The sequence below is a fragment of the Haliotis asinina genome, chromosome 5 (genome assembly GCF_037392515.1).
Source record: "Haliotis asinina isolate JCU_RB_2024 chromosome 5, JCU_Hal_asi_v2, whole genome shotgun sequence".
NCBI classification, from domain to species: domain Eukaryota; kingdom Metazoa; phylum Mollusca; class Gastropoda; order Lepetellida; family Haliotidae; genus Haliotis; species Haliotis asinina.
The window spans coordinates 51,759,469-51,775,440 of NC_090284.1; the positions used below are offsets into that span (position 1 = coordinate 51,759,469).

The 15,972-nt window shown below is 40.2% G+C and overlaps 1 protein-coding gene across 1 annotated transcript; it reads left to right on the forward strand.

Annotated features, from left to right (window-relative positions):
- The first annotated feature begins 12,173 nt into the window (after positions 1–12,173).
- On the forward strand, positions 12,174–15,972 carry LOC137284495 (uncharacterized). The gene is made up of 2 exons (XM_067816319.1): positions 12,174–13,107; positions 13,941–15,972. The coding sequence occupies exons 1-2, from the start codon at positions 12,175–12,177 to the stop codon at positions 15,588–15,590; spliced, it is 2,583 nt and encodes an 860-aa protein (XP_067672420.1). The 5' UTR covers position 12,174; the 3' UTR covers positions 15,591–15,972.

Sequence of the window (15,972 nt, forward strand, 5' to 3'; positions counted from 1 at the left end):
TTTGTGACAGAAGGAGCAACTATGAAGACGCATTGCGCTTTGCAGCGCCCGACTGCACAAAAGGATTGTAATTGCAGCACTCCAACCCAGACTTCAGATAGTCGTTATATGCAGGTTGGCCCAGGTTTTACCAAGCCCATGGATGGCAAAGAGCACACGACCTAACCATGAGATGCATGTTACATGACAGGCTCACACCCTACTCACAAGCTTGGTTGTATTGGATAATGCCTGATTGTACTCGTTGATGAACTATCGACATGACGTATTAGTTGTGTATCAATGAGCAACAGAGATATTCATTCAGTCAGACACCAGAGTTAACAAAACGACTCGAAGATAACAGTATTTCTAACAAATCAAATAACTGAAGGGGTTTGGATAATAGCTTAAACATTATATCCAGTTATAGCACATGATGCCAACTAGTCTTGAGAGGAAAGCCCCAGGTGATAAAGGTAATTATAGATTTACGTCTTGGATGGCCCATATGAGCCGAACATGGTGCTCTCAAAACAAGAATAACAATCAAAACGAATATCGTATTGGAAGAAAAAAATCGGATACTATAGTTTGAAACCGGTGTCTTTTACACTGCAGGAAGTTTTCCACAATGGGCACGACAAAAAGGTAGTTACACAATACCCCCAATCGTTGATAAATATCTGACATTTATATTACTGATAGACAGACAACGCCAAAGCGATGGATTTTGAGGAGAAAATTCCGCTGAGCATTCAATGCAGTTTAACTGGAAACCTGTTATAATGGATCAGCCAAAAGGGACATCATACCAACTAATAGACGCTCAAGTTATGAATTACTGCACAAGTTCTTAGCAAACTTTCATTTGAAATTATGTAAATAGGTTGAAAATGTCATCTCCACCTTTAAGAGAATTTAAGTATTCAGGCAAAACGGAACGGAGAAGAATCGTATGTGAAGCAATATGAGGACGACAGGAGAAATTCAGATTATTTCAGAGAGAATATCTGTTCAGATAAAGGTCAACTGAAGATAAGGTACCTTATGATACCTTACAGACCAACAATATCTCGAACTTGTAGCAGAAATACTTTTGATTTTGACAGCCAAGAACAGTGGTTATTTACACTGTATATTTAAACTGTATTCCAGAGATACGCTTGTGTGAGATCATGCAATATCTCATATGAGATATCGTTTTGACGGAAGATTTTGTACAATGCTCTGACAATAATATGACGTCAACAACTCTCGTGTCTACTGATAGCAGTTATACCAACACTCGTTGATAAACGTAAAAACATCCTTGGTAAGTCTTTATCATAAAATAATAAGTGATGTCAGTAGAGACTTAAGTGAGATTCTCTATATTTGTGAAGAAATGAAGTCTTCTACACCCACACTAACAATCTGGATGTTGAATGTTACGTTCAGATTGAACTTCTGGAGGAGAATGATATCCTTGCCCTACTCTGGACCTAAGTTTAAACACATTCTGGAATTGTGAGCATGAGGTGACTAACTCTTACTCTCGCAATATACATAAGAGAACAAAAAAATTCTTTTTGATTGAAACTACGTTCATTAGATTAACGTAGATAATCAGATAGTCAAGATGATTATGTATGTTACAACCAAACACAGAAAAAATCAGATGTTACCAAGACATTATTTGACGCACAGATAACTCAAAATGAAAATTCAAATGGTTTGAAAATATACAGAACAAACGTCAACGTATCGATATTCACCAGGAAAACCTGTTTAAAATCAGTTGGGAAAACTTGCCGAAATGTAAAAAATGCTGTCTCTAGATTTCGTTATAAGTGATTTGGGAATATCAATGAACAGACGGTGGGCAGCAGACAATAGTGAAACTAAATTTCGATCATTAATGCACATGAAATTGCATAATCATACAAAACATTTAACTACATTAGTTATCACTTACATCAGGCCAATTATCTCTCATTTTCCCGACCTACTAATTGAAAACGTTATCTTTATCACAACAGTGACACAATCCGACACAGTGGATATGTATCTGCTATCACGAATGGAATTCGCACAAAGGGCACACGGTCACAATATTGGATGACCTATTCAACAAGTGATTAACGCAACACAACGACCTGACAGAGATGCAACTACGCCTCCAATAGTAGTTAATAAATTCATTATTAACCTTTATGATTGAGGTTTATCTGGCTGCGAATAGGAACAGCGTGGTGAGGCAATTACAGGAAGCGATCCCAACCTCAGCTGTGAGCAACCGTTTGTAGGCTGCCTGGAGCTGACACTGCCATTTGGCGCACGGTGTGGGACAATAGCCCTCGGTAGTGATGGAGGACTAAATTTTCGGGATGCGTAGACTTTAAAGGTAAGTTGGAAGCCCGTCCATACCATACATGTTTCACATGGATCGGTTAAGGTATGTGAACCTGATGGTTATATATATAGGGCCCACACCAGGGTCTTCAACGGATAAACATATGACTACATTTGTATTGGTTTAAGGGGAAGAGTTTTAAAGAAGCTGACATCCATAAAAAGCCTTGTTATTGTGTGTCTCAGTTCTAAATGTCACTTTGAAAGAAAGTCGTTCATGGCTTTGTGCTAGTTCAGATGATATTTTACAAGTAAGGACGATCTAAAGTAAGGACGACTAACACAAAGATAAAAAGATATTTTATTTATATGCCACATGTTATATTTCATATATTCCATTAAAACTGGACGAAAAGGCAACACCCTATGAGACACTATGTGATATGTTTTAAAGGAACACATCTATACAAGATTATAGCAAGCTTTGACGTTGCAGGTTAGTCCTACATGGACTGCCGGAAGTACGGGTTCATTCAGGTTCAAATGATAGGTTCATTCAGGTTCACATAATAGGCTTGAAGTGATGGATGTACGCAGGATCGATGTCGGGGGTCAAATTGCAGAGTAGTTGGTATTGAAGTGATAAACATTTTTAGGATCGGTGTCGGGGTTCAAATGACAGATTGGTTGGTCTTGAAGTGATGAACGTTTGTAGGATCGGTGTCAGGATTCAGGTGATAGATAGATCGGTTGGTCTTGAAGTGATAAACGTTTGTAGGATCGGTGTCAAGGTTCAATAGGTAGATTGGTTGTTCTTGAAGTAATAAACTTTTGTAGGATCGGTGTCAAGGTTCAGTAGTTAGATTGGTTGTTCTAAAATAGGTCATCGTATGCACGGTTTCTATCAGGGTCTGAAAACGATGATCACTTGACTTTTTGTTTCAGGATTCTGATCATAGATCGTTGTCAAAGCTATGTATGACCTGCTTCTAAAAACCACGTGAAGAAGAAGTTGTCATTCATAGAGAGTGTCATTATTGCATTTCCCAACTTCTAAAATGCTATACACAAAGAAGTCAGTCTTAAAAGGATTTGATCGAGTTCACATGATAGACTGGTCTTACACTTCAGTATGTACGGCAAGGTCAGTGTTTATATGGTAGAAAGGTCTTAAGGAGATGAGTGAGTGAGTGAGTTTAGTTTTACGCCGCACTCAGCAATATTACAGCTATATGGCGGCGGTCTGTAAATAATCGAGTCTGGACCAGACAATCCAGTGATCAACAACACGAGCATCGATCTGCGCAATTGGGAACCGATGACATGCGTCAACCAAGTCAGCGAGCCTGACCACCCGATCCCGTTAGTCGCCTCTTACGACAAGCTGAGCCGCCTTTTATGGCAAGCATGGGTTGCTGAAGGCCTATTCTACCCCGGGACCTTCACGGGTCCTTAAGGAGATGAACGTGTATAAGGTTGTATTAGGGTTCACACGATGGTTTGGTCATAAAAAAATAATAAATCTGTCTTAAATAGAACTAACCGTATTCAACAATGTTTAAATAATAAATTTGTCCTTAATGCATCACCGTTTAAAAACAGGATTTAAATGATATTTTTTCTTAAAGAGCTAACCGTGTGCAAACAGGGCCTAAATGATAGATATGTCTTAAAGGCAATTTTTATTTGACTTTTATGGAAGTGTTTGTATCAGAGGGAAGGATGTATTCACTGTTTGTATTCATGTGATAGATCAATCGTTTGTCTCAGCATTTACTGTAAGTTACTAGGTGGCGGTGTCCTCCCATTAGACATACGTCCCCCTAGCCATACGGATTAAAACAACCTATGGTATGGTGATTGTACCAAGAACTACCTTTGTAATACCTTTGTAATAAAATGGAATGAAAACAAATATACAGCTTTACATGAGTGAACGTTAATGATCTGTTGTACATATATTTTATTATGTCTTATCTTTGCACTTTTACCATTGGCACTTTAAACACTTTAAACACTAGACACTTGAATTCTTCGTATAACTTATATAAATTCAGAGTTCGCCATTAAAGGTCAGTTGGTTAGAGGTAACCAACAGCACCCAGGAATTTAAGAGTGTTTTTTTCTGGCCGACGTCAAGTTGGTCCCATGATCGGACAAGTCTGTATTCTTTTTCGCGATACACTCGCTTTCTTCCCTGGATGGCAGCGCCGAAGTCGATTTGGCGCATCTTGGCAGATTCAGACTTCTCAATGTGCTTAATCAGTTCAACAAAGCGATAGATTTTTTGGATGATGGTGTTGTAGGGTCTTGTTTATACGGTAGTGGAAGCCAGAAAGATTGTTATTTGTTCGTGGCCAAACGTTGCAACTGCGTCCTGATACAGGGTTGGCATTGACTGTAGCATTCTCAGTGTTAGAGATTAAACTAACTTCAAGCTCTCCAATTAGCAGGCTAGTCCATTTTGTACAAGAGTGAATGCCTGTTTTTATTTAATTAATCCCTCATTTGCCGTATGACTAGTGAGAATATGACTAATGGGCGTATGACTAATTGGACACGACCTAGGTGGCAGCATTGTACAACTTTACTGCAAGTTGGTCATTTTTAAGTTTAAAAGAGGAACTGGACGGAGGAAAAGTTATCATGAGTATTGTGTTTGAGTTTTTATTTGAATGCCTCATTAAGAGTGGCTGTAGTTGTTCATAATGAGGTATTTTGACCTGTCACCCTCGAAAAGGGGAGAGCTATAATCATTCAGCTAAATGTAAACGAGAATAGACTGAACTGCGTGAAAAGCAAAGTTAATGGAGATCGGCAAGCAGGACAATGTATCTGATCGCTTATATTGATATATATTGATAACTTTCGTTGTCTGGCATAATATTGGCCTTAACTGGAGATCTTGCCATCTTTACCATTTGCTCGTTACTGTCTAAACGTTGAATAATGTACGTATATTTTGGTTCCAGCGCTGCTAAATATGGATTCCAGCATTGCTGTATGGTATTGGTAACGTTGATATAGCGACAAGCCGGCTCTTTAGATACTGAAACACCCCCGAAATGTGGTGTTAGCATAGTTGTCCGCTTAGGAAAAGCGAATGGTGGATAAAGCTTATGGTTCGGAAAGTCACTTTATTAAGCTGGATTAATCCCGAGGAGAACCAGACCTTCCAAGAAATTACAGTGATTTCGGATTAGAATAAGTCCCCATTCACATAAGCCTGTTGGATGGGATTGTCTGGTACGGTGACCCGGTTGATAACGTGTTCCGACTGTCACATTTGTCATGATAGCAATCACCGGATTGTCTGTTCAAAATCCCATCATGTACAGGCCACTGCTATAGAGCATTAATATGGCTATGTGCGACGTTAAATATGAAGGAAATAAGTTGTATATTGTCCATGTACTTTCCGATAATGTACTGACCACTGTCATAGAGCATACCAAGGCTGAGTGCGGCCTTCGACAAAAAGGAAACAAGTAGTCATGACTCCTGTATCCCTTCAAGGTCGATCACTGATTTAATGTGATTCTTGTCTGCTTCACATCAACGACACCGTCATCATTATTGCAAAATCGTTTTGAGCACGACCACGACCTTATTTGTATTACAAAACTACATTTACTCTCACATGAGAGTCAAATGTGACCTTTTTTACGCAAGAACGAATTGGTAGTTTCACCATTATGACAGACCATTAGTGTAAACGACCGATGGTATCAACTATGTTTGCCAGTCCTTCCACTGGGAAATGTAAAGAGCTTCTGTCCGTTTATATTGCCGACCTCTGACCATACAGTCAGCTGCTCCGCTTAGTTTATCACCTAATGTTATCTCAAACAGTATAATGCGCGTTCAAGCCTCTTTACCTGATGGGACAAAATTATGGTCTCTGTAAATGGAGGTTCACCCTTATCATGATGTATGGTACTCCAGATCCCGTGGATCAGACAGGATTTCGGTGCCAGGACGCGAAAGACAAACACGACTTAGTCCAAATCTTTTTGGGTCGTCATATTCTCCACGAGAAGCGTCCTTGGAAATCATGACCTAACTTTGGCATCCCATTCTAAAGTGAGTGAGTGTGATTTAACACCGCAATATTCCAGCCATACGAGGGGATGTCAATAAGTTTTGAGCCTTGCATAGAAAAACACAAAATGTTGGTATGAACCACATTTATTTTTCAACATAGTCCCCTTGTGAGTCAAGACACTTGTTCCATCTTATCTGCCAGGCGCTGATGCCATCTCTGTAGAAGGCGCCATTTTGGTCCTCGAACTAAGCCTCAGTAGCAGCAATAAGCTCATTATCATCCTGCAATCTACGACCACGTGTTTCTTGAGATTTGGGAACAGATGGTAATCACTTGGTGCCAGGTCTGGGGGATGCGGCAAGATTTCGTACCCGCATTCCTGGACAGCGGCGGCTGCAACGCGAGAGGTGTGTACTGGAGCATTGTCTTGATGCAGAAGAATACCACGTCTGATCTTGCCCCGGCGCTTCTCCTTGATTGACTGTCGCACTTGCCTCAACAAGTTAGCGTAATATTACCCATTCATTGTTCTTCCTTCTGGTAAGTAATCTATGTGGATGACGCCTTTGCTATCCCAGAAGACTGTCGCCATTACCTTCTGCACTGATCTGGAGGCTTTGAACTTTTTGGTCCTGGGAGAAGTGACATGTTTCCATTCCATGGATTCTTGTTTGCTCTCAGGATCATAGTGGTGGATCCAAGTTTCATGACAGGTTACTAGCCCAAAGTGAAAATCTTCTGGATTCTTGTTGTATCTGGTTAGCATGGAGTTGCTTATGGTGACCCTTGTTTGCTTCATCTCATCTGTAAGCATTCTTGGCACCCATCTTGCGCACACCTTAGACATGACGAGATGTTCATGAAGAATTGTCTCGATGGATCCGTGTGAAATGCCTGTGGTCTCCTGTGAGTATGTCTTTACAACACTTTTAGCAATATTCCAGCAATATCTTCATGTAGACAACGGTTTCGTAAAGGTCATCTCAATTTCCACCGACGGTTCAGTTCAGGAAACTTGTGATGATACGGGTTAGAATTGGCCTTCAACAGCCCATGCCACTAGCGTTATCGAGTGGTCAGGTTCGCTGAGTTGGTTGACACATTTCATCGTATCTCAATAAATCGATGCATATGATGTTGACCACTGGACTTTCTGGTCCAGAGATTATTTACAGAGCGCTGCTATATAGCAGGAATATTGCATCAAACAAACAAACAAACAAATCAGTCAGAAAACCCATTATCAAACGGCCATATTGACAAAAATCCTTCTGTGCAACTCTTGTAAGCTCGAATTGAAAAGGTTTAAACAACTTGTGATGTTCATGGTGATTATCCCTCATTATTAAAATAATGAAAACCAAACACCCCCATTCTGTCATACGGGAGGTCACTCAATATAACCCACGCCATACCAACAACTCAAATAGTCACCACGGAAATGCTTATTGACTCAAACACTAGTTACAGTTAACGTCTAGTTCACATAGAAAACAACCACCAAGGTAGAACGGCCGAGAAGCAATCGTCAAAACATTAAATCCAGTGTCAATGTTTATGTAACGCCACACCAAAAACAACGCCGACAAAGTCTCTTGATAAACTAATCCTGTGTTCAGCCTGAAGAACCACAGATGAAAGTACTTAGAACCACCCATGCGCAAGGCGCCTACACAACGTGCCAGAGACACTCATCGACAGCTATTACACCTAATTACACCAACAGTTACTGTTACTGACGATGTTCCTGCTTCTCAACAAAGGGATCTGGCATATATATGGCACATTGACAGCCGTCAGTATCTACCATCGGCACGTTAATACTTATTTATGATAATTGCATCAGACACAAATTGGTGTTTAATAGTGCCATTGCTGCGTAATAGGGAGTGATAGCATTTAGTACCTTTCATGTCGAAGTTTCGAGTAGATCCAGTTAGATTTAATTTTTGTGTGGGATAGGTGTATGTAAGTGTTTGGTTTATTAAAAAACAGTGTTTTTATTGTATTACTAATATCTCTCCAAGCGGTTGGTCTTTGTACGTTCACATATATAACATGTCATGATACAGGGCGACTTAGTTCGCCTTAGCGAACAGTATCATTCCGTGTTACTATGAGTGTAAACCCAAAGTTTCCCGTGAAGATCCGGGTCCGAATTGACATTCAGGAACCCATGCTTGTCGTAAGAGGCGACAGAAGGGATCAGGTGATCAGCCTCCCTGACTTGGTGGACACATGTCACCATATCCCACTTATGCAGCTCGATACTCATGCTGTTGATCACTGGATTGTTTGGTCCAGACTCGATTATCTACAGACGGCCGCTACATAGGTGGAATATTGCGGAGTGCGGTGTTAAACAACAAACAAGCCCAACACTTGGGCATTCACCATTGTTAATTTAAAGAGGGCATTTAAACAAAAGAAAATGACAGACTCTGAGGCCTATTTGAATCAAGTTTAGGCCTGTGAATATGCTAGTTTTTATAACTTTCGGTCTTCGTTTATTTGCCTTTAATGTCCCTCCGTGTCCAAAAATGGAAAATGGTTATTTTTTGTCGTTGCCGTTCAACCCATAATTACGCAAATAATTGATCCTCGTTGGTCTGACATGAGACAAAAATAACATCACTTGAAGGTGCATCCTTCTATTGCAGCTATCCACGCCGGGCCCAGACAACGTCAGAATAAACCAACGTGCCCGCGGCTCTCATGAGTGGTAAACATTGTATGCTAATTGGGAAATGGTACGACTTGTTCCGTCTCTCTGTATAATATAGGAGACAATTGGAACTCTTCTCAAGTGCTGCATGCATCCGTGATAGGCTGCCTGATGATGACTATAAACCTATCCCATAGGGTCGACTGGTGTTGTGAGCTAGACCAGTGATTCAGGAGGTGTCAGCGTTTAGGCAACGGTTCATGTACAAGGTACTGTACCCTGTTTTTTTCGTATTTTTAATATCAGACCAGAATGATCAAACAGATACATAAACAAGAACACTGGCGATTTATTCTGAATTTTCAAGATCATGAACTGATATTTTCTTAAGTATTTTTCGGTAAACGATGTTGTAGTTTTAGTTTAAAGCCATGTTATTATCAGCGAAATTTTGAATTGCCAGAGACCATATCGTATCCACGACTTCACCAATTAACTCTGAGGAAAGTTTATATGGAGGCCCCTATATATACCCCCCTACATGTTTGTCTGTACTAAGACCACGTACATGTTCCCATTGGTGCAACTGATTTTCTCGAGCGTACAATAACGCCAGAGGCCTTGCGCCAGCCAACGTGACTCAGCTTCGGCGTAGTGACGAGTAGTACAATGGACTAACTTACGCACATTATTCAACAGTACGCCCTTCAGGGGTCGTGCATGATGTGTAGTATTACAGAGACATGACTTCGACGTTCTTTTTGACAATGAATATCAGTAGTATATGCGTAGAGCACAACTGGATGGAACAATGTAACGTAACGTCAGCCCAGTTGATCACATGACGTCATCGGACAAATGACGCCACGTGTTGTTTTTTGAGAAATGATAATTTTGGCTTCATTACACTGAACATATCGAGAAAAAAACAAACATGTTCAACAAACTATATATTTTAAGCGGAAACTGCTGTTGATCGTTCTTTTTCAATTCTGTGGATATGATATTGCACTCAAAGGGTATAATGATTCGTCTGAGGCTTTTTTCTAATAGAACTGCGACAGGACGAAATATTTCGTTACCATGCGACCGGCCAGTCAAATGTCGATAACGCAATAACGAAATCAGAACGCCTGTTATGTACGGTACCTCTCCCCTTCATATTACTCCACCAGTTCTGTAACGATTATGAAGAGTTATTCCACCGGCATATCGCTCGCCACAACGTCGCCAACATCTTTGAATCGGCGATAAGCCTCTGCAAAGCCATCTCAAACGTTTGCCACCTATTTATGCGCCCTCAGTCTACCTGAGGTTCTGGTTCTGAACGGAAAATGTTTAAACTTGATAACTCCTGTTATTCTTCGATATTCTCATTTAAAAACAAGTGTCTGTATCTGAATTTCATGTCGAAATGAAATGAAAGAACGTAATAAAACGGTCTAGACGTGGAGTTTTAAGATTGTCACACACATTGTCACCCTCATTGCCACGCCATTCCATTGATGGCACACGTACCACAGTCGGCAGCTTACAATTGTCGACCTCACAAACGTTTGCCTAATATATATGTGAACGTCCTCACATAGATACTGCCAATGTTAAGTAATTTTAAGTAATTTTAAGTAATTTGTGTGTACCTATTTATGCACATAGCCATGATGATCTTAACTGCCGATTTCAAAAGCGACACCGTACTTTGAAGCATTCTGTTCGGTTTTTGTTAATATATAATTCAGAAGGCAGCGTGCACATTGTCCTTCCTTTGTGTTTTATCTGAGGGTAAGTACACGTCCTCTACACATAAAATGTTTTCGAGAAACATTTCGCAAAGAACATTTACTCATTGCGTACCATATAGATCTCACCCAATACTTGCTGTTTGTCGTATTTTGTTGCCTTGATATTTCCCCTGAGATATGCAAAATGCTTTACTTCAATCAAAATTTGTACTTTACATGCAGTTGTGTTTTAAGCTATTAACCTCGCGATTCCCTAAGACATATCAACATTTAAGGTTTCCCAAGGGTTACAAGTTAAAATAATGCCATTTGCGTTTGAGCATCTTTCTGTTTTTGATTTCAATATATCGACATTGCCATGTTTATGGCTTTATCCATGACAGTCGAGGTCCTCCACTAGAGGCGTTGAATTCCCGTCTGGTCACAGTTGTCAAAGGTTAATCGCACTGATTATAATCTTGTTTTCTTTAAAGATTATAAATGGCATTCAACAAACGTACTAGCATGTAGCTGCAGCATTTGTTCTTTAAGCCTTCAATCCTCCTGCCATGGCGACATCTCGTGCTATAAACCGTTTCCTGCAAACTCATATCGATGAAATGGCAACTAAATTTACATTCGAAAGCAACAAATGACATCAACGTTAGTCGTTTTTGTCCATATAATTTAAGACACTGGCATGAAGAAGGGGATATATTGCTTAAGAAACGACTTTGTATTATGTATATGTGGGTGCTTTAATGACTGTTTAACAAGCAGGTATGCAGTTCACGTAGAACCAGCCCACCATTTGCATGCTAAAATCGTAGGTGGTTTTCCAACCCACTACCGTCTTTTCTGCAATAAAAGCGTGTCAGAAAAATGTCCTCATCCCTGTCCGCTTATCTATTTTCTTTAGTTATTTTAACGGAACATACTAAGAGAATCTTTCAAAAATACTTCCCCTTCTTTGTGCCCGTGTCTGAAATTATAGTGACAAGTTGGTATGGACTGATGATCAACGTTTATGATACATTTTAAGACAATTTGTCACTTTCGAATGTATCTATATGCCATTTCACCGGTACGATTTTGCAGCAAACGGACTAAAAGAATAGTGATACCGTTGAATAGGTGAGTGAGTAATGTTTGAGCCCGAAATTTCATGTAACCCACACAACGAGGATCATACTCAGGTGGATTCAGCAGTATGAGGATCATCTCACTGTCAGGGCAGTAAATGTAAAACCAGTGTCTTGACTTTCCCCTTCAGAAGATGATGCTGGACTACAACGGCACGCAGCAAATCTTTTATTACCAAATAGTATTCTAATTATTTGCAAGAATTGCAAGACGTAACTGCCCACAAAGATTCCAAATGTCCTATGCAGCATATCTTAATACATGCATGAAATATTTTCAGGTCAACGATGACAACCATTGTCCTGCTGCTGGCTCTGGCGTTATCTACCCATGCCCAGCCATTACCGGGACTGGACCTTGATGTGTATGCCCTCAACAGCACTCAGTACCTTGTTCAGTATTGCAATGTCTACTGTGATGGCACCGAGAAAAAGCAATTCAGTATGTTAAAGTTCCAAACCAACCCATGGTGTCTGGAGTGCCGATGTGACGACGAGTGTCAAATATACGGAGACTGTTGTCCAGATGAAAATGGCACAGTTAGCCGTGATCCGAACCCCCCAACATGCCTCTTTAGTCAGAATGACCTTGATATTCAAGCAAAAGTTGGCTTTGGTGTTTTCATGGTTACTGAATGTCCTGATCGAGAGGTTAGTGACCACATATTCTCCCCTGTAACCTCAGTGTCGAGAAATATGTCGTTTTTCAACGAGGAGGTTGCTGAATGTAATGATGTTACAGACTATCATTCATGGAATATGGAACTTGATTGCACTTCCGGTTATGGGAGCGGTGACGGCGAAGCTGACAACATTGGCCGATCAGATGGTTTCTATGACAATGAAGAAGACTGCAGCAAAGTATACAGCTCCACCAGAAGCAATAACCCAAGAACATGTGATCCAATGTTGGCGGCACGAACTCAGACCATGGCCTGCAACGTATCTGGACTATGGTATGACTATGTAGAGGATATAGAAACTGCTTGTGGAGTCTATTATTACCCTGTTTCCTATGAAAATGAAGTATATCGAAATGTATTCTGTGCTGTGTGTAATGGGATTACGCCTGCTCGGATTTTAATTGGTTCTCTGACAGGCTTACCTCTTTTGCCGCCACCAATAACTGTCATCACACAGTTTCTGTATCCACAAAAAGATACAGATAGGAAACCTGAATCGACAGAATGTAGGGAAGACGAATGGCTGCAATTCGTAAAGGTATGTATAACTGTTACCAAAACATGGGCGGAAGTAAACTAGTTCTTATTTTAAAAGCTTCCGTTCCTACCTCTAAAGAACCGGTTTCTTTTCCATAAAAATATCGTTGCAGGTCAGTGTAGCTCTAATATTAATTACTATGTTGCTTTTGTCTCTAGAAATGCCAACCTATGAATATTTTTACAACTGTTTAATACCTATTATTATTTTCATCGAAAAAGGATATTGGCATTTAAAAGAAAACTTTTTACATCACTTCCAAACTTTTTGTAACCAACAACGTCTCTTGGATTTACGTTGTTTCCCTGTGACTACCCATGAAGATTCGTGTAAGAAACAGTCTCCAGAGACTTATGCTTGTCCTAAGAGGCGACGTATGGTATTGGGCGGTCTGGCTTCCTGATATAATTGACACATGTCATCGTATCCCCGTTGCGTAGATCGATGTTTATGCTGTTGATTACTTCAGTGTATGGTACAGAATCGATATTTATAGACCTCCGTGATATGGCTGGAATATTGCTGATTGCGGAGCTAAACAAACAAACAAACAAACATGTTCTGACAGCTCCAGCGAAATGAATGAAAGCAAACTGGAATATTGATTAAACAACAGCTACACCATTCGCAGTAAACATCTTTTCTTTTGCTTTCACGTTTCAAGACGTCATCTGGATATACCTTTTAGAATGCCCCAAAAATAGAAAGTAAATGTTAGATATATATGATTGAATTCAAAGATCTACGATTAATTAAACCGTTAGAGTCCACCCTACATCGATGTCACACACTAACATTTAAATGTTATCAATACGTTTGCTATTTTCTCACAGGGCAAGTGTATTCCCGTGGACTGTTCACCAGGCAAGAACCTGGTTGATGGAAACTGTGTTTGGGCAGAGGATAACGCCATGAATGACGAATACGAATTCAACGTCATCTTGAAGCCTGAAAACGACATCGCAATCGAGGCCATAGCTCATTGGAATACCGTACAACAGATGTTCTTGAAAAATTTCAAAGAGTTCATGTCTAAATTTCGAACGTCGAGTTACGTTTTCACAGTTGGATTGTTAGAAGGGATGACTGAGTTGCAGCAAAACCAGGATGATTTTGGGTTCCCGAGAGCAGTCATCATCAAATGTAATTTTATTGTCACTCAAGAAATGAACAGAACTGATCTTGAAACAAAACTCTACAACTTTGTGACAGAAATGTGGATTGTGTCGTTCGACGACAATGATCATGTTTTCAGTCCAAGCTTTAACCATATTCCTCTTTCAAGGGTGAAACTAAAGGCAAGATATTGGGCTGACCCTGTATCAGGCCATTGCTGTGTTCCTGTGGCAGACACGTTCCACTTGAAGCAGGCCAGTGGAACCATCTCTTCACGTGTTATACAAGTAACAAATGAACTGTTTTGTCCACATGTAAAGTTGCGAAAGAGTGACTATAAATCAGAGGCGAGTGGCTGGATTACACTTGATGGTGCCAATATCTCTATCTCTTCCAGTGAGTTTTCAATTGATGACAGGAAAAGGGCAAGGATATGTGTTGAAGTTCTTAATGACATTTACAACGGTTCATACAAAAGTGGAAGTAGTGTAATCCTCGTATCAACATCAGCTCTTGCCAAACAAATCTTGTCTCTCGTCTGCGTTTCTCTATCCTTGATTTGCTTACTCTTGACCTTCATCACCTACAGTGTATTTCCAACCCTCCGATCCTTACCTGGTAAAAATAACATGTTCCTTGTCGGGTGTCTCTTTCTAGCTCAGTTGCTTTTCCAGTTCGGCATAGATAGAACTGAGAATAACATTGTGTGTACAATTATTGGTGTCCTCATCCATTTCATGTGGCTTTGTGTAATATTCTGGATGAACGTCTGTTCATTTCACATGTTACGTGTGTTCGCCGTGCAGAATATCATGCCGCAGAGTAGAACACGACATACCAAGGCATTGTTCAGATACTCTTTGTATGCCTTCGGAAGTGCTGCTTTAGTGGTAGCAGTCACAGTAACGGTCAGTTCAGTTTTATCGGGTGGAACCGACGTGGGTTATGGGGGTATTGTGTGTTACCTCACGTCCAACAAACTTGTTGGTTTTTCCTTCGTGTTGCCACTCAGTGTCATTGTAATGATGAACCTCACATTCTTCGTTGTGACAATGCGAGCAATATCTAAAATAGAAAATATCAAGAAACATCACGGCATGAAAGAGCGTCACAATGTGCATGTCTATTTCAAACTGTCCTCTCTCACGGGGATGTTCTGGATTGTGGCCATCCTAGCTGAAGTGTTTCAGCAAGAGGTTCTCATATATATCTCTATCATCCTGAACGGTTCTCTTGGAGTTCTTCTCTTCATATGCTACATTGCTAACAGGAGGGTCTTCGGTCTTTGGAAGGGAATCTTCAACAAACTGAGACCAAAACGCCCGTTGGAGGACAGTCGAAATGCGACTGTGAGCACCAGTATTTGAGCAACATGAACATTTGGCAAGGCGTGATATTCTTGGAAGAAGGGAAATATCCTCGATCCTTTCCATTTTTTATGATGATTTATAGAATGCTGTATGACACTGATAAAGCTTACGAAATCTGTGATATTATGTAGGTAATGTAGTTGGTCATTCGATGATTTGACTTGAAGAGTCTGTGGCTTGAAGGGAAATACAATCGGAAGACAAACTTCTTCCTCTCGCTGATTTTTATGTAATGCTTTTGTATGTTGCTGCAGAGATAAAATTCTTCTTTGACATCATATCTCGACAGATCGTAAGAAAGCAGAAATAATTAGCTGTGAGTCTGCAAGGTCTGCTTGAACAAATGTTGATTCTAAGGAATATAATCATTTTGAATTTT

Bases quoted from the DNA above. Each gene is read 5' to 3' on its own strand.
- LOC137284495 (XM_067816319.1), top strand. From the start codon at position 12,175: ATGACAACCATTGTCCTGCTGCTGGCTCTGGCGTTATCTACCCATGCC. The intron at 13,108-13,940 runs GTATGTATAACT...ATTTTCTCACAG, and splicing joins AATGGCTGCAATTCGTAAAG to GGCAAGTGTATTCCCGTGGA.